The 19,245-nt window shown below is 42.4% G+C and overlaps 1 protein-coding gene across 1 annotated transcript in view; it reads right to left on the reverse strand.

The window, feature by feature from the left end:
• Window positions 1-331: 331 nt before the first annotated feature.
• Window positions 332-19,245, reverse strand: part of fcho1 (FCH and mu domain containing endocytic adaptor 1) — a 28,153-nt gene continuing 9,239 nt past the window's right edge. Inside the window, exons 10-25 of the mRNA XM_070908319.1 lie at window positions 17,656-17,716; window positions 14,839-15,020; window positions 14,196-14,220; window positions 14,018-14,074; window positions 13,168-13,219; window positions 12,011-12,135; window positions 9,520-10,590; window positions 8,199-8,305; window positions 7,703-7,844; window positions 6,948-7,059; window positions 6,042-6,197; window positions 5,825-5,957; window positions 5,060-5,256; window positions 4,103-4,167; window positions 2,028-2,195; window positions 332-909 (exon numbers count right to left, since the gene is read on the reverse strand). Of these exons, the coding sequence (XP_070764420.1) occupies window positions 881-909; window positions 2,028-2,195; window positions 4,103-4,167; window positions 5,060-5,256; window positions 5,825-5,957; window positions 6,042-6,197; window positions 6,948-7,059; window positions 7,703-7,844; window positions 8,199-8,305; window positions 9,520-10,590; window positions 12,011-12,135; window positions 13,168-13,219; window positions 14,018-14,074; window positions 14,196-14,220; window positions 14,839-15,020; window positions 17,656-17,716 (2,682 nt within the window). The 3' untranslated portion in view covers window positions 332-880. The remainder of the gene's footprint in view (window positions 910-2,027; window positions 2,196-4,102; window positions 4,168-5,059; window positions 5,257-5,824; window positions 5,958-6,041; window positions 6,198-6,947; window positions 7,060-7,702; window positions 7,845-8,198; window positions 8,306-9,519; window positions 10,591-12,010; window positions 12,136-13,167; window positions 13,220-14,017; window positions 14,075-14,195; window positions 14,221-14,838; window positions 15,021-17,655; window positions 17,717-19,245) is intronic.

Below are 19,245 nucleotides of genomic sequence, written 5' to 3' on the forward strand. Positions count from 1 at the left end.
GAGTTATTTAAGGCTTTTTGTAACTTGTGCCTGTCACAGTAATTTGCCTTCAAGTGCTTTGGAGAAAAAAAGTAATTTCTGTGTGTAATTTGTAATGTTTTGTAAGGCTGTTTTAGATTTTTGGCGGAGAATTATTTTTTATTGAACTAGATTTGGTTCTTCTTACAAGTATACTGAACCCTTATTTTTGTGCATTTTTAAACCTGTTCTTGACTACACTTTAACTAGCCAGGACAGATGATGGTCTGTAATAAACTGCATAGTTCAGCTGTATTTTGTACTTGGTCACAATGTGTAATAAAGTGGTGTAAACCAGAAGGTTTGAGCACATTTATTTTTATCAAATATCAACATCACAAAAACTCTATTTGGAACTAACAGCTGCTTTACAAATATTTCTTTTGCTCAGGTTTGGTAGAAGATCTTTGATCCTTTAAGATGCTCAAGAGATTTCTTCCATACAGTATTTACATAATTTAAAAATCCTAGTTTCCATGGCAACTCAGTTCATGACAGTAATATGCTTAATTTTTATTCACACACGTTTTCCTTACCGCTGCAGTTGAGGAAAGGTTCGGACATCTAGCTCAGTTTGCAGCCTCAGAACATGACGAACAGGAGATTGAATAGAAAAAGAGTTTCCCCTCCTGCTAAAGGCAGGACGACTGAGTGTACAACACACAATTTAAATTAGAGGAAGAGAAGAAGAAAAGGCTTGGTCCTAAAACAGCAGGACACTGTCAGAAGTAAGTGCACATCGTCCTTCAAGACCGAGCTGTCAGTCTGAGTCTTCAGGTTTAGCGTCTCTCCTCCGTTCGGCCCTCGACTCACTAAAAGTGCAAAGTTCTCTGAACCGGCAGCCGGTGGTCCTCTGCACGATTCACAAGGAGCAGCCTGCCATGTACTTCCCTGTCAAACACACGACAAAACGTGAATGTACAAAAAGGAAATGCACTGCCAAAATAAGCCTCAACCTAAAGCGGACATTTGTGTAAAAGCTTTTAGTGAAACTAACTCATTTTAAACACAAAGTGAACTGAAAATGATCTTTTAGTTACATTAAATTAACCACATTACTTAAGCTTTGATTATTCTCTTCATGTTTTATCTTATGAATACGTCTGTTTTTGGTGCTTTATTTTGTATTTATGTCGGTTGTCTTATTTCTTTTGTGAAGCACTTTGTGACGTTCTGCTCTTCAGGCGCTGTACAAATAAAGTTATATCAACTAATGTAAATACGTTCATGAAAATGTATTCCAATTAACTCATACATTAACATAAAAAAAAAAAATGAACTTGAATGTTACATGTTGCAACTATTCTTTTTAGGGCTGCAGATAATGATTATTTCCATTAGTGATTAATCTGTCCATTATGTTTTCGATTAATGGTTGAAAGAATCAATGAATCCCGCACACTGTCGATGGCTTGTACTCACTTTATTCACACGTTTTACGTCTGAGGACAGAAACATAGTGAATCAAGTGAGAACAAGTGATTGACTATGTGCTTTTGGTTCTTTCTCAGTCTGATGCACCTGTCTAAGACTTTCTGTAGTGCAAGAACTATTAATGGTTTATGAAATATTAATAAATAGTCTTAATATATAGTGATATAAAACATAAATCAAAACATTTATATTAGACCTAATTGATTAATCCATTATCAAAATAATCAGCAATTAACTTTCTGTCAATTGACTAATTGATGAAGCACTAGTACACATTATGAAAACTATATATAAATATAAATATATATAATATATGGTCCACAGTGATGAGGACCAGACTGGCACCTGAGGGTGGATAATGCCCACTTATACCATCATATTTCTTAAGTTAATATTAGGAGGTACATTTCTACACATCTTTTTAAATAAATACACATGCAGTGTCATAATAAAATAAAATAAAACAGTTTCGGGTGTGTTAATGAAACTTTACCAAAGAGCCCATTGTCAGCAGCCAGTGTAAGACAGCAAACCCAAGTGTGTGTGTGTGTGTGTGTGTGTGTGTTCAGTGTCACCTGTGGCGAATCTTTTCTTGACCAGCGACATGCGGTAGCGGCTTCCCACCAGCTCCACGTTCATGCCCGACAGCGAGGCCCCGGTGCCCACAAACTGAACAGCCAGGCTGGGTGGAGGGCCGCGGGGAACCTCCAGGCACTGCCAGCTGGCACACAGAGTCCCTGAGCCTGGGACACCGCCGAGAGACACAGCTAAGATTAGAGACCACGAACACAGTGGCTGTCTCTACTACCATTGATGAGATACTAGCACTTTGATTTTTAGTGATTATCACAAAGACGCAGCTTCTTCATGCTCTTCACACAGCAGTTGACATCAACAGCTCAGATTTCAGTGTAATTTTCTATTTCTTTACAACCACTGAAAGACTGAGAGAAAAAAGAGACAAAAGAATCTTTGAAGACAGAAAACCAGTAAGAGCGAGCAGAGCGGTCGAAATGGACAGCTAAAAGTAACAAGCGTGCAGCTTCTGCTTCTCCAAGTGGAAACAGTGCGAATGCAAACTGAACAAAGAAGAAGAGTGACCAAGAATATAAAAAATAAATAATAATTGTTGTTTTTGTTGTTGGGTATTCCATTTTATTTTTGCATTATTAGTAATTGTCTGATTTTACTTTGCAGTCCTGAAATGTTTTAATCCTGGTTCTACTGTTCCGTGTAGCCAGCACATCTATTGAAGGGCCACGATGAGGGGGGTCGTCTGAGCCCATCTGGGGGGGGGGGGGGGGGGGGGGGGGGGAGGGGGGGGCTCTGGTCTACATTAAAAAAAGCACTAAACTTGGTTGGAAAGTGAACGTTTTTAGACTTTTAGATCACATTCAACAGTTTGACAGCAGTTTCAACAGCATTAGTTTGTTCTCATCTTCTCTGAAATATTCAATTCTAATCAATAAATCAACAATAACAATCAAGCGAGACTCAGAGGCCTCTCTGTATGTAAATATCACAAACACACTCACGTCCATAGATTTATTGTGGATGATAAAAGCAGCGTGAAGGAATATGAGGAGAAATGCTGATAAATGAGGATGAACTACTTCTTTTCAGCCGTCACGCTGAGAAATGTCTCCTCAAGACGACGTCCAGTAAAATAAATTAATTACTGCCTCAACACTGCCAGACATTAATCATGAAAAGCAGCGCTTTTCACATTCTAGTGACAAAAGAAACATAGAGCAGGAAAACAGTATTTTCAGAAGGGACGGGGAGGAGTTATGGCGACCTTTCAGTGCTTTGTCACTGGCTCATAAAACAGAAAAGTCTTCTAACTATAAACGTTTTCAGCCTTTAACATCCCATCCATCACTGATGGCTACGAATAGTCTCTTTTTCTCTGTTCTCCAAGCCTGTAGCTTCACACAGGGATCAACAAAGTATTTCTGATTCTGATTCTGATAATATATCATTAGATGAAGAAAAAAGAACAATAAAATAAAAAGAGGAAATGCGCGGTACAAAGAAGCACACAGGTGAAGGAAACCTCGAGCTTAAATTTGATTTAATTTAAGACTAGAATTTAAGATTAGAGCCAGAAAAGCCTCTGTTATCTGCCGTCTCTTATCGGTGCACCATTACGGTCGAGAAATAAGAGCAACAATCAACTTGACACAAAATAAAAGAGAAATAAAAACGCTCGTCTTCGTGTCAGTTCAGTATTCGGAAGCACCCGATGAAAGCAGCTGCCACCTTCAGATGCTGATGCTGCTGTTAAAAAGGTAATGATACGCCTTCAGACTGTAGCTTTTTAAAAAGAGAAGGATGTGGAGAACACTCGTCTCTTTACGCAACTCTTGATTACTCATTTCTGCATTTGTAAGACAGAAATGTAGAGCTGTGAACCCCCGAGAGGGAAGGCGATGAAGCTGAAAATTCTGGCACTCATTTTAATGAGGAGGCAAATATAAGAATCAGATTGCTGCTTTTAAAAGACACAAAACAGGCCGTCAGTTAGAAAGATGTCAATGTGGGAGCATGTACGTCTTTGCCACCTACATTTTCTTATTAGACTTTCCCTTGTTCAATGAGGGCTAAAATAATAAAAGAGGTAAAAAGAGAGCAGCAGCAGAGCTCTAACCTTTGCTGTGGTTGGTCGGGGAGAGGTTGGGGAGTTTCCACAGCAGCCGTCTTTCCTCAGCGTTCCTGCAGACGCAAATAAAAAGTCTGTGAGGCCGAACCCGCTTCTTAATCGCCACTGTTTGACTTTCTTTAGCATTTCTCATCCTGAAATTCTTAAAGTGACACCTTACCAGCGATAATCAGAGGGTCATCAAAACATTTCTGGTATTTTTAGAGCAGCAACAAACAATCATCTTCTCTATCGATTTTTATTATTTCAGCAATTAATGGTTTAGTATATGCTGTAAAAAAAGTCAGAGTTTTGTCTGATAATTTCTCCAAAATCCATTTTCAATTTACATGATAAAAGACAAAAAAAACAAACAAACAGCAACAACAACATGAAAAAGCAGCAAATCCTCACATTTGAGAAGCTGGAAACAACAAATGTTAGGCATGTTTCAGCAGCTCTAGGGAGGGCAGTATCGATGGATTGTCATGAAATTTGGCATTTGACAATTCATGAAATTTGGTTCAGACATTCATGAATCCTGCTGACTTTTGTGATCCCCTCAGTGTTCCTCTAGCGCCACCATGAGGTTGCATTAGTGTTTTTTTGGTGAAATATCTTGGCAAATATGGGATGGATTGCTGTGAAATTTGGTACAAACATTCAAGTCCCCCTCATGATGAATTATAGTCACTTTGATGAGCCTCTAACGTTTCCTCTTGCGCCACCATCAGGTAATTTCAGTGTGTCCAATACTTTGATGTATGACTAAATACCTGCAAAATTAATGGCACTCCCACCAGCCGGAGCTGTACTTTGTGTTTAGTGCCAATAGTTAAATGTTTGCATGCTAACGTGCTAAACTAACATGGCAGACTCTCGCTAAACCAGTTACATGTGACTGACAGTTCAACAATCAACAGAAACTGAATATTATCCCTCCATCATCACATCTTCACTGCTCACCAGGAGGCAGGCGGCTGGCACTGCAGGTCCGTGGCGCTGTGGTCTAATGGCAGCAGCACCTGGACAGCGGTGAGCTGGGTGGAGGGCGCGGTGGCGGGACAACAGTGGTAATCCAGGGACACCCGCGTCACTGTGCCGCTGCGCTGACACTCTGCAGACAGCAGGAGGGGGGCCCGACCCGGGTCCTGAGACGACACCTGAGGAAACAACGGAGACTTCAATTAAATGAATTTAAGAGAAAAGAAAGAGTCCAGAGCAGGTTTGGTATAACCTTAAGGTCAACTGAAGGAATGGGTTTTACAAAATCTGATGATGCTTTGTTTTATGGGTGCCTAATTTCTGATGAATAATTTCCTGATAGTTGCCACATAAGTTTACTAGAAAAAAAGATGTAATTTGGTACCAAGTACAGGGAAATAGAGACAGTTGTTAACACACTTCCAATTAAAGGGCAACACAGAGAGTCCTCTAGAACATGCAGAAATGTGACATTTGTCTACAAGAAAACTTCAAGGAAAGGTTTCCAATTATAAGCAAATAGTGAGTGAAGATTTACTTCGGCTTAAATTTAGCTTTTATTTCAAGGAAATTCCTACTTTCTTTCCAGTAAACTTCCTGCAAGTCATTTGGAAATGATTCAAGAATTTAAGACCTGTAAAATAAAGCATCAGTATTGAATGTTTATTACCTTAAAGAAGTTAGAAGAAGAAGAAAAAGTATTTAAAAAAGGCCCAAATAAGCAGAAGGTACATTTTCAATCCTGACCTGATACTTGAGCAGGCCAACGTTGTAGTACGAGGCCTGAGGGTTGAGTTCAGCCTCTCTCTGCAGGTAGAGCTGCAGCGCCTGCATGTTGAACCAGAAGTCTCTGGTGTCTGGGTCACTCTGAGACGGATCACTGGAGAGACATAGAGGCACGGTGGTTAAGGATTGCATACAGTAAAAAAAACAGCTGCGGTTCAAAATGCAGAGGGCAGCTGACCTGTAGAGCAGCTTTTGATTCGGCAGGAAGTGATCGATCCTGGAGATGTTGACCAATCTGAAGCTGAGCACGGGAACGTTGGGGTTGGCTGTGAAAATGCGGGTGATGCCTGCCGGGAAGGACATCGTCAGGTCGCCCGTGATCTTCACCAGGCAGCTGGAGAAAGAAGGAAACACACGAACCAAGTTAAAATTAATCCTGTTAACTCTGAGATTCAAGCACCCGACAGATGGGCATTATCGATGTCATTAAAAGGGGAACTCCACCGCATTTTACACATTAACATCAGTTTACTCGCCAAGAGGAGTGCTGCTCAGCAGATGACGACTCAAATTGGGCTTCAGAATTTTTAACAGTCAGCCTGCGTTACAAACGGGGGGGCATGGAGTTTAAAGGACACTGTCAGATTCCAGATGGACAGTTAAAACAAAAAAGGGTCAAATTCAATGCAGCAGAAACAGAGATATCATCTTTATTCATTCCACACATTATTCTTCCCTGTCAAAGCCTGGTGTCTACATTACCCACAATGCAATTGGACTGCAAACAGTTTAGTTGGAGATTCGGGTGTGTGTTCGTAGCCGCTAATGTAGCCTTGAGCCGCTAGTCTCAAGCAGAGATGAGGAGCGGGCTACAGAGGTCTGGTAAGTTCACGTCTTCCTAACTCAGCACCTGTAGATATTTTTCATTTCCAAACTTGCAGTCTTCACCTCCAACCAACGCTGACTCACGTGACATCACTTGAGGCAATTTAGCAGATTTTGTGCAACTTTGTTCACATATGCAGTAAAACTCCCCCAGACCTGTAAACAGACTTTGATGTGTAAAATCAGCTCCTCTCGAGTTCCCCTTTAAGAGCAGAGATGTGATTTTTCTTTTCTTTTCATAAAGTAGCATCATGCTGACCGGTTGTGCTGTCCACCTTTGAAGTACGCATTGATATATTCGGTTATGGCTGCTGCCACTGGCCACGCCTCCTGTGTGCTGAGGGAAATGGGACTGGGACCTCTCGACAGGTGCACTGTGGAGAGCAAATGTGATCATTCTGAGTCATTCTGTTAATATAGTGAAGCAAGTCATGTTTAAAGGAATAGTTCAACATTTTGGGAAGTATTTTTATTCGCTTTCTTGGTGAGAGTTAGATGTGAAGATCGATACCATTCTCAAAATATATATGAAGCTACTGCCAGCAGCTGGTTAGATTAGCTTAGCACAAATACCGGACATAGCTAACCTGACTCTGTCCGAAGGTAACAAAGCACCTTTAAAGCTCCTTAATTAACACATTATCATCTCATCTTGTTTGTTTAATTCGTACAAAAAACAAAAGGGTAAAAATGACAAACCACAGTTTTCTGTTATGAAGTTATGTGCCGGACTATTTCTTGGCCTGGAGCACTTTGATTTTTGCACTGATGTACAGGAAAGCTGCTTCTTGTCTTAATGCTAAGCTAAGCTAAGCGTCTCCTGGCTGTAGCTTCATGTTTACCGTACAGACATGAGACTGGTATAGTTCTTGCTGGTTCACGCTCACTTCTACAGAAATCGTGTCGCTACTGTCCAACATCCATCCTGCGGTGTCACTTTGTTTATGTGCTGAGGCTTACGGGGTCTTTGTTGGTGGTCCTGGTGCTGGTAGGGCAGCGGCGAGGCTTGTCCTACCCTGGCAGGACTGGGCGCTCGGTTCTGGCCCCCCCAGTCGTTGTCCCGGGCCTGAGGCCCCCACTCGCTGGGGCTGGAGGAGGAGGAGGAGGTGAGGGAGGGGCTGGGCTCAGGCAGCGGGGAGGAGCACAGAGACCGGGACTGAAACACACAGGGACAAAGTTGGACCAATATTGGCACTATTTTCATATATGATGCCCCATTCATCATTTATACAGTTTACATGAATTTGGTTATATAATATTTGCAATGTGGACATTTTAGACACATTAGAACCACCAGAAAGATAATATTTACAGTATTACAAGATTATTATATCAAAGTGGGTTGGATTTGTCTTTTTTCACTCAGTTAAGTTTCAGTTTTCCAAAAATGTTATGAGGCTGTTATGAAGTCATGATTAAGTCAAATAGTTATAATAATAAAAAACATAATATTAAGAGAATATGAATGTCTTAAATTAGCTGAGCTGTTACCTCATGACGGGTAACTCACCCTCTCACAGCCGCTGAGTCGGCCTGAAGTCCTCTTGGCCCGGGCCGCTCGCGGAGGAGCAGCTGCGACCACTTCAGTCGTGTCCTGTCTGAAGTTCTGCTTGGACCCTTACAAAGACAACAGACACACAAAGTCACACACATCACACAGTGAAACGGGATTATAAAAGGGACAGACAGCCTCTAAAATCAGCCAGAAGTTGTGTTCAGAGCAGCCGGAGAGACGAGCCGAACGAGAAACGCTGCCAAAACAAGCTGGCACAAAAGCTGACGACATTTCATTTGTGTTGGTTTAATTGAGGGATTTAGCACCCGAATATTCTTCAAAGAGATTTTCCTCTTCAGTGAGAAAGAACCAAAACATCCTGCATCACTTGTACTCATTTTGAAAGTGACGTTTTCTTGAGTTTATGATAATATGAGGTGAATTTTACCTGCTAAAGCTTGTTAATAAAGTGAGTAAAAGGCATCGACGGTGTGTGTCAATGAGACTTAATGGTGTGTAAGAACTTTTAAGTAATTGTTACTGAGAAAAAAAATTAGGGAATACAGACTGTAGTTCAATCTTGTGTCTCAATTTGATATTTTGAAGATGTAAGCAACTATGATGAAATGAGCATTTTTAATATGATTTATAACTCTAATTCAAACAAAATCTGTTTGCCAACGTGACGTCTTCAGATCACTCGTTTTCTCTGAGCAGCAGTCCAAAATGCAAAGATATTTAGTTTACCATCACTGATGACAGAGAAAAGCAGCAAATCTTCACATTTCAAAAAGAACAGCCGGGTCATGTTTGTCATAAAAACTGACTTAAAAGAAAATCCTTGCAGCCAATTCACCAACTAAAAAGAGATTTAGCTGAATAAGCCCTTAATGGACGGTTGGCCCGGCAGACCCCTGATGGAAAGATTAGGCTTCATGTTGACTAATTATAAAGGCTGTCTCAGTGCAGAGGTGTGCTTTTATTAGAAATTTGCAGAACAGAGGCGGACATTTCCTGCGTTGTATATGAAAATGTGTCTTAATTCAACCGTTCTGGGCCAAAGTTCTGAAAGTCTTGTTTGGATGGTTTGGTTCAGCAATGCCTTTGACTCCTGATTTATGTTTATTAACGCGGTAGATCTCAAATACCAAATATATCATAATGTGAATCTTTTAAGTTGTTATGGTTGGTCTCTTTCTCTTGCTGCTTTTTCGATCTATCTTCTCCCATCAAGCAACTCACCTTTGTATGCACTTTATTTCTACCAACCTCAATAAAAACCAAAATACCTAAAAAACAACAAATAAATCCATACCCTTGTGAGAGCCGATGCTGCATGGTATCTGAGTGTTCAGATCCAGGCAGTCTTGATCTTTGTCTGTGGAGAAACACAGATCCTCCTGTGGTCCTGAATGCCTCGTGAGTGGAGGGGCGTTCCTGCGTGGCTCACTTTCTGATGATCGATGTTTTCTCCTCTCTCCTCCTCCTGCTCCTCCACCCTCTCCTTTTCCTCCTCCTTCCTGTGTTTTGGAGCTGCTCAGCGCTCCAGAGACACCTTCACTAAACGGGTTGTGGACAGAGTTCCAGTGCATCAGCTCCTTCTTGGGCTGCGCTGTGGGCAAAGAGCTTGAATTAGCATCAAGTCCCAGCCTGTTGCTACTGGTAGAGACACTCCCGCCGCCGCTGCCGTGTGGAGGGATTAAACCAGCTGCTGCAGCCAGTGACGACTGGTGCGTTGGGCTGCCAATCATCGTGATCGCAAACGGGTCATCAGAAGAAACAGGAGGAGGGAGGCTTCGGTCTCGTTTCCTGTCTCTGTCTTTACGATTAGAGGAGGATGAGGAGGAGGAGGAGGATGAGGTTGGGAGTGTCTTGGTGTCGGCAAGGGTCATGGAGAATGGGTCCCCTCGCACCTCCATCCCCCTGCCCTCCTGGGTCGGGCGAGGCGGTGGGCGCGCCCAGGCGTCAGACAGATTCAAAGTCTCCTGGGTGACCGTCCTCTCAAACGCAGCGAGGAAGGGGTCCTCAGGGGGGATGTGTTTGCAGTTCCACACTGACGACTCCATCTCAGGTGGGGGGAGAGACTGGGAGAAAGCAGGGAACCGCATGGATGAGGAGTCCATATCTGGGGGGACACGAGAGGGACGTGACGGGCCGACGGACCAGACGCTGACAGGGTCGTCCTGCGGGTGAGGACTCCGGCCAGGGGAGGGGTCACGGAAAGCAGAGAGGAAAGGGTCCGCAGGTCGTCCCAGTGTTTGTGTCTGCTCTTTACTCTGTGACAAAGGGGGCCAAGCTGCCCAACCCACCGGCTCAGGGGAGGGCCCCAGGGGCTGATGGGAAGGCGAGTCCAGGCCAGAGTCTTCGACGTTCTCCGGAGAAGAGGAGTCGGACGAGAAGGCAGCATCTGACACGCACATTAAACACATCACAGGATTTCAAGGCAGCAAATCAGGGGTTACGGATACCACAACTGTATCAACACGGTATTGACATCAATTTACCATAGTGGCCCAAATATAACGTTTTTTTCTTGATATTACATTTGAAAAAAATGGGGGTCATATTATTTACAGATTCATAAAAGCATCCTTGAATGGAGCGAGCACCAAAAAAGCTCAAACAGACAATCGGAAGGAGGGGCTTATTTACAATCAGAGAGTTTTTTTTAATCAACAAGACAACAGTTAGCTACAGTCCAAATTTAGTCTCCCTCATGGTCATTTCTTTTACAGGTCTCTACCTCTAAACATCTGATATCCCACCTCCTCTGATCGTCTCAGAGCGGCTCGGTGGAAGGAAATTGAGTTATCTGATGAGCTTTGGGATGAGGGGATGGAGGATTAAAGAGCTAGTACAGTTTAAATTCATGCATTGCATTTCAAAAGATCAGACTTAATAGGATCTTCCAAATCGGTTTCAGCCATTTGTAACAAATTTAAAAAAAGACTAATCTTCTCTGGGATTTAAAGCATTTTGGGAGGAAACATTTCATTGAGTCAGTATAATTATTGGGCGGTTGTTCACTAAAACTGCCACATGAGACCCAGCAGACTTTAGTGTTTTGTTTTGTTTCGTATTATAGCTGAAAGAGAATGACATGGTTTCCTGTGTTTATTTGGAGTATTTAGAGGTGATGAAGTACTCCTCACCTGACTCATTCTGTCAGTTTGTAAAGATTTGGGGGCCATTTATTAATTATATCAGAAAGCAAATCGACTCGGCTGCAGAGGTGTATATTTATTTATGTGCCTCTCTTGAGTGTGGCTGAATGTACAGTTTATTTGAACTACCTTTTCAATCATACGCATTGTACATCCCCGAGCTGAGGCAATATACAGACAGTTTCAGCCTGTATGGACACTGGAGGTGCAGCATATGTGGGCATGCATGGACAATTATTTGCTCCTCCAGCAACCTTGTTTGTTGTTTTTGTTTTGTTTTCATCGTATGTCGGTGGGTTTTTCAGGGTGGGGGCCTGTGTGTTGTTGCCTCTTGTTTGTGTTTTTGTTTATACTTGTCCTTAAAGTTCAACATAAAATCTAAAAAAGGAAAATAATTTCATCATCAGGAGAGTGTGAGTGAATCAGCTGCACTGACAACGTACCTGGACAAGCTACAGAAATCTGGGATTTAATTCAAGTGTTTCGTGTTTTAGTTTTAGGAGAGACTTCAGGGATGAAGATGATCTCAGGGAAACTTCCCACCTGGACTAGTTTGACACTACAACAGCTGTTGGAAAATGGGAGATGGTCTCATATTTGGGCCAATCCGTTATTAATATGAACAGACAAAGAACATATCTTTAACACAACATCAAGTCTTACATTCAGAGGCACCAAAAGCGCTCTGCTCTCTGAGTTGTTCCCGACCATCAAAGCTTTTGGACTTGAAGGCCGACTCCAGCGGCGGTCCAAACAGACTGTCTGAACCCGATGCTGTTGAACTCAACCTGGTGAAGACCGAGGACGGGAAGAGAAAGAAAATCAGGGAGAGTGGTGGGAGTGATTGAGGAAGCGATGAGGTGGAGGAGGGGTAATAAAGGGAAGGAGAGTGAGAACAGACGTGTCGGTGTAAGTGAGCGAAGAGGAAATTGGGGGATTGTGAAGGATCTAGGAAGAAAAAAGTGCATAAAACGGCAATCAAACCCTGAATCCTGAGGTTTTTTTCTTTTTGTAACTCTCTGAAAAGATTGTATGTGTTATTTCCCTCTGTGTAACTCTGTGTAAACTCTAACTATAAGAATGAATGTTGTATGTCATAATAAATAAGTGAAGATCTGGTATTTCCGCAGGGTCGGTTCTCTCTTCTGTACTGTTTGAGGTTGAAATGAAGATGGAGTGGCTTTAATTCTCCTCCCATTATTTTGTTTTACGAAACCGTTCACGCCAAACTCAGAGTTGTAATTCAAAGTCAGAGATAATTTTCAAAGAATTTCTGACGGCTATGATGTCTCCCACTTGCCAGGAAGAATTGTTGTCAACAAACCAGTGGCATTTCTCTAACGACAACATCTGTAACTCTCTGAGTAAACCAACAATCTGATATTCACACTCCCTTCGGGCCGCGATTGGCCACACATATATCAATTTCTCTGAAAACTGGGAAAATAACTCTGGTTTAGGGCTGTTTTTGCTGGTTTGGGTTGCTTAGTTCCAATTAAAAGGAAATATTACTTACTGCATATTTTAGACTTGTTTTTAGACAGTGTGCTTCCAACTTTGTGGCAATATTTTGGGGAAGGCCCTTTCCTGTAACATGACAATGTCCGCCTGCATAAAGCCAGGTCCATAAAAAAATGGTTTGGTGTGGAAAAACCTGTACAGAGCCCTAAACCCCATCAACCTGCTTTGGGATGAACTGGAACTACAAGCCAGACCTCATCACCCAACATCAGTGTCCTCTTTAAAAACAACTTAAATCAATCAGTCTTTCTGCACCGCTCAGAGACAGACATGAGAGATGAGGGGCAGAGCCATCTTACCTGCTGTGATCAGGACTGGAGGTGGACCTGCGTAGGCCCTCCTGCTCTCCATCTGCAAAGAGACCACACACACACATACACATACACACACACACACAGACACACACACACACACGAGTGACTCACAGCAGAGCATGTTTCCTAGTAATCAGGACTAATCAGCAGCATGGCGCTCTTCGTCAGAGCGCTGAGGGAAGGCTGAGATCGAGTGGGATAGGACGACATGAGGGAAAACCTATCAGCCATTAGCTTCTCTGTGATAAATACCAGCAATTAGCCCGGTCTCACTCGGCTCCAGCCACCGCTGCTGTGGCTGCAGAGTAACCGCTTTAATCAGACGCTCATCGTTAATCCTTAATCCTGCCACCTCTGGATTTAGGAGAGAGAGAGACTCCTCGCTGCTGTGAAGCAGCAGGTTGTAGCCTTCCACTCCAGCCTAACCTTCTGGCAGCTGGCGAACGTGTCGGTGATAAAACATGCTTTGGAGCACGAGCAGAGGGCCGGGTGTGACTAATGAAGGGTGGCTGTTCATGCAAGGTCAGCCAATGAAGAGATTTGCTGTCTAGAGGGGAGAAAACAGGCTGGAGGTAGAGATGCTGCACGAAGGAATAATCACACACTGTGAGCGTGTGAGAGAAATGTTTTTCATCCTTTTCAAATTACAACCACCGACGAATGAAAGGATTTTAACTTAAAAACCTCGTTACAGGTATAAATGCGCTACATGATTGATGATAATCTTTTGTCATTGCAGCACAGATTAGTACAAAAACAATTACTTTCATTATCGATACAGACAGACAGGTAGATGGATAGACAGCAGCGAATGAGACAATAAAGTCAGACTCACCCCTGTGTGACAAACCCTCGCCCTCTTCTGAGCGACCTCCTGCAGTACTCGAGTTTCCTACAGAGACACAACAGCTTTCAGAAGTCTGGACTATAAGATGCCGTACACAGACTACAACATACTGTGTATTTCCTATTGCTTTATAGTACAGGAAAGAGACACATTTGAATGAACTTACTGGAGAGATGCCGCTTGATTGAAACCTGAAAGTCAAGAGAGGGGAACAGATTTGGTCAGTGCAATGGACTCGCGTAAAGAAAAAGGATGGTTTTATTTTGTAGTTCTCTTATTGTCCAAAAATCCCACAAAAAGACCAAAAACAACAACGAACGAATCCGAACCCTGTTCGCTGTCTGTGGCTTCAAGGCCACTAGTTCCAACTGATGAAGACAAAGAAGTAATTTCTTAAACAGCTGGACACTGTAGTTTTTAGCTAATCAAACAGTAAAGAGTAAATAATGTGTGTTCAGGACTATTTTCTGCTGCAAATGAACATGCATTTGGGGCTGTAGTGAGTATTTACAGCAGCGGAACTCAAAATAATCTACAGCGTCCATGTTCATTGTGGTGATTTAGGATTTTGGTCATTTAGGAAAGGTTTAGATTTGAGTGTGGAGACTCATTCAAAAGGTAAATATTCTAAAAGTGAGGTCCACTTATTTAACTATATCCAGAGCTTCTTCAGGTGGTGGACGTACTGTAGCTCAGGGAAATGGCTAAATGAGGAGAACCACAGAGTTTTAGATTGTCTTCAGAGGAAATCCTGAAAAACATACAGAACGTGACAGAAAAACCAGAACAAGCACAACCTGCTGCCATACCCCTCTGTTGGGTGGCAGAGTGAGCGCCCCCACGGTGGCTTTCAGCTCTTTCTCTGTGGCGGCGGAGTTACTGCGATTGCTGCTGGCGACCGGTCTGATCTGGATGTGGAACTTCTTGGGCTCCTCGTCATCGAAGTCCGAGTCACTGGAGTAAAAGTTGTTCTCCTTCTCCTCAGAGCAGCGTACAGGCAGAGAGGATGGTCAAGGAGAACAAGCTCATACTGTAGACTGGGAATGCAAAGTGATGGTGTTTGACAAGTGCACATCAAGAAAAGAAGGCGTTACAGGCACTCTGACTGAGACAGACAAAGAGAGAGCCCTTCTTGGCTCATGTTATAATATTTTTGTAATATAATTGTTTTGGCTCCGTTTTAATGTGCAAAACTCTTAATGCAAAGAGCCAAACTGACTTGAATTCTTACGTTATTCTATTTTTTACACATGCTCGTTCCTTCAAACATAGCCACCTAATATTAGCACCTAGCACAAGTTTCAGAGCTGAGACCACTCAATCAACATGTGTTTGTCAACATTTCTCTTTTATACATTTTTATGAACATTTTTAAGAGCACAGTGTTGGGAGAAAGTGGAGAATTGAGCCGAAGCAATTGTAAAATACACTGGGTCCAGACCTTTGAATCCGCCCACTCGACTACTTCTGGTCTGGCATCATGGCATGAAACAGCAACCGCTTTTTTTGGTTGAAAAGCGATCAATCGAGATTCAGGCGGATTCAGGCGGTCTCTAGTGATTGGTTAGGAAAAATGGAATCCCCCCCGCCCCGACGGAAATCGGTTAGAGTGGAGGCAATGTCAGACTGAAGATGGAAACAGAGTGGAACATGTTGACAATTTTGTCTGATATCAGGCAACTTCAGCTAACTTAATACCTCCGGTGTGAACACTATTCAAAAATAAAACTAATATGAGACCAAAAAAATGCATGGGAGCACATTACAAACCAGCGGGTGCAAGTTTTATTACCCCGGCTCATCGTGAATATTGCTATTTGGACAAATGCTGTGACTTCCTTCAACAGCAAAGAGTCATTTTGATTCACTGTAAGGTTGATTAAAGCAGGACAGAGGGAAAAAATTGCAGTGCAACACAGACACATACGCAAAACAAATAGAGGTAGAAGCACCGCAGAGTGTGCTGGAGGTGAGGGGTGCAGAGCAGGCAAACCGCCACTTCCTGCCCCAACGAATGTCACCTCCATGTCCTCGTTATTTGGACTCTGCTGCACGTGAAGAGGAAGTGTTGCGTCTTGTCACGTGAGATGTGTCTTGTGTTCATCAGAGAAACTGCAGGATCTGAATGTGAACCATCTATTCTGAGCAGGCAGGGGGCCTCGAATGGGGGCATGACAAAGTCAGGAAGAGTTGTTATCTCAGAGCTGTCAGGACCGAGAGCTACCAGTGATGAATGGATCAAGAGTCAGGACATGGAGTGTTAGGGTTAGGAGGACAATTCATTCACATCCCATGCTGGTGGACAGCAGGCTTCAGCTCGTCTGTATCTAACGAGGGGGATGCATTTAGTGATTTGCGCTAACAAATAGGATAGAGATCTTAAAACTGTCTGGCTCTACAGTTAATGAGGCCATGAATGTAGACGCTTGTGTGAACTAATTGGTTAAATCCCGCCTCTCACCTCCGACCTTCCGATTACGCTTCATTTGAAACGTCTCCATCTCAGTGAGTCTGTTCAGCAGTTTCATGAGGTTAAGTTTGTGATATCCTTCAGACACCTCTATGAATGTGAAAGACGTGGGTGTTCCAACTGAAGTGATGTGATGAATTTAAAGAAGGCTCCAGATTTGTTTTTACAGTTGTGCCTCTAACTCTGGTTACTCTCATTTCCATTGAACTGACAGTGTGTTGCTGTACAGATGTACAGATGTGGTTAAGGTTCTGTTTATCAATTAGTCAACCAACAGAAAATTAACCAGATTTAATTTATCAAAATCATTGTATATAAAATCATTAAGTAAAACTACCAAATATTTGCTGATTACAGCTTCAGAAATGGGAAGACTTGCTTCCTCTGATTCATATAACTGAAGAAATGACAGCCTGAGAAATGACAGCTGTTTTACTTTGTGTGGTTTATGGTCGATGTCTTAAACCCCTCAGTCACTAAGCTAACCCTAAATAAGCAAGTTTAAGACGTCACCTATGATGGGTAATTGTTACTATTTGCTAAATGCTCAATACAGTGCCCATACACTTCCCTGTTGGAGGTTTTCATGTTTTACTGTTTTACCACATTAAATCAAAGTGGGTTAATATGGCACACTCAAGTCCCTTTAATGTTGACATGATAACAGATCTCTTCAAAAGGAATCCAAATTAACTATGAATAAAACTTCTTTTTATAGGGCACTGTATATAAAACAACAGCAAATTAAATCAATAATGTGGCCCCAGATGCAATATACAGATGGGTGACAAACTAAAGGAAAAATATAAAGAAAGGAGTGGAAAAACATAATGAATACAGATGTTTCCATTCAGGTCACGAGGTATGGTTTGATAAAAAATATGTGAATAATATGGTTCAGGACAGCACTCTCCATCACCATCATCAAAACACCAAATCTTCTGGAGGAAAGATCTTCAAAAGAAACTTGGATAATCTTTACTCCTTTCTCACTCACAGAAAAAAAAAACCACACCCATTGACAGTAACTTGATCCACTTAAAACAAAGAATGAATATGACCGATTATTAATCAAAGAGTGAAAAGTTAAAAGTTGTAATATGATATTATGGAGTGAACCATCCTGGCTGAACATGTGTGAGCAGAGAAAGGATATCATTCTGTGTGCTGTCAGCTCGGATGACAAATCCCTCGTCGTCGACTTCCAGGGGTGAATTCTATATGAATGGGAACAAATGCGCACGAGAGAAAGAGAGGGAGTCAGACACCAGCTGGGTCAGCAGCACTTCAGCCACATACCTGACACACAGAAGTGCTTTGTCATCCTGTGTAACTCAGCAGCCTACATGAGCAACGGAGAGCTTTCGACAGGAGTGTGTGAGTGAACAGTAACAGTAACAGACCCTACAAATGTTAAAGGCATAAGTGTGAGTCAGTGACTAACTGCTACAACTATTAAACATTAAACACCTTGTTACCAACAGGTCAAACAAAGCTGCGAGCTAACGCTACGGGTGTGCTTTAAATCATTTCATCAGACCAGGATGTCTGGATCCATGTCAGCTGTTTTTTCGCTGCAGTCATATGATCTTCAGAATAAGAGACATGAGGAAGGCCAGACTTATGATCCAGCCAACGTGGGAGCAATTATTTTTAGACTGTTTTAGAGTGCGGACACACACAGATGGTATTTGATTAGATCTGATTTCAGTAAACAGATCTCAACAGGTCAAGCTGACATGGCGTGTAGCCATTGATATTTTTCTCAGGAGTTGTTGGAGACCAAAAGAGAGATAAAAGCAGAGTGAATATTGCACTTACATTCATCAGGAGCCCAGAAACACGACTCCAAAGACATAATAATCTTGTCTCCTCTATGTCTAAGATGTCACATTCCTCATAACAAATTTATAAGGCGATGATATGTCAGTGGTGTTTGTTGGTGAGCTTGTGTTAAAGTTCTTCTGCCCTCTAGTGGCAAAAAAGAACAAAAAACATCAATAAATGCAGCTTCAAGTAGTAGAGTCCTTCACTTTACCTAAAATCTAAATTTCATCCAGCCTCTCATTCAGTCAAAGGTCTCCTCACCACCCAACGATATATTTTGGGGAAAACACTATTTAAGCAACAGTATTAACGCAGACTTGCAGACTTTTTCTTTTTCCTTAAATAAAAACTATTATAATGTTCAATCTAGAAGGTGAATGGACGTCAACTCTTAAAGTGACCTCTGCTAACATTTCTAGTACCTATCACACTACAGTCAGAAACGTAATACCCTTGAAAGTGTAAAATAGCAGCACCAGTAGTTCTGTGATCTGCTGTTTACTCTCTTCTTCCACGCCAGTCCGTTAGGTGACTTTCTGGCAGCGTCCAAAGCCCTTTCACACACAAACACATACCCACACACACACGCACTTTCTCTCATACACCACTTGCACACAGGCAGGCACATACACAAACACACACTCTTTTCACGCAGTTACGTACTTCCCCTCTGTCTGCCAAAGAATCTCAGAAACCTCTTCTCAGAAGTACTGGAATAAACCTGGGAAACCCCACACCGTCACTCATGTCATTATCACACACTCTCATGATCCCCTGCTCACCTTCTTTCTATAAACACACACACGATTCTCCTTCCACCCCCCCCCCCCCCGACCCCCCCCCCCCCCAAAAAAACCCACACTCTTCTCACAGTGCAGAAGTGCTACCAAACACAGCTGTCCGCAGGGATAACTGCAGA

This window comes from Enoplosus armatus, chromosome 7 (genome assembly GCF_043641665.1).
Source record: "Enoplosus armatus isolate fEnoArm2 chromosome 7, fEnoArm2.hap1, whole genome shotgun sequence".
NCBI classification, from domain to species: domain Eukaryota; kingdom Metazoa; phylum Chordata; class Actinopteri; order Centrarchiformes; family Enoplosidae; genus Enoplosus; species Enoplosus armatus.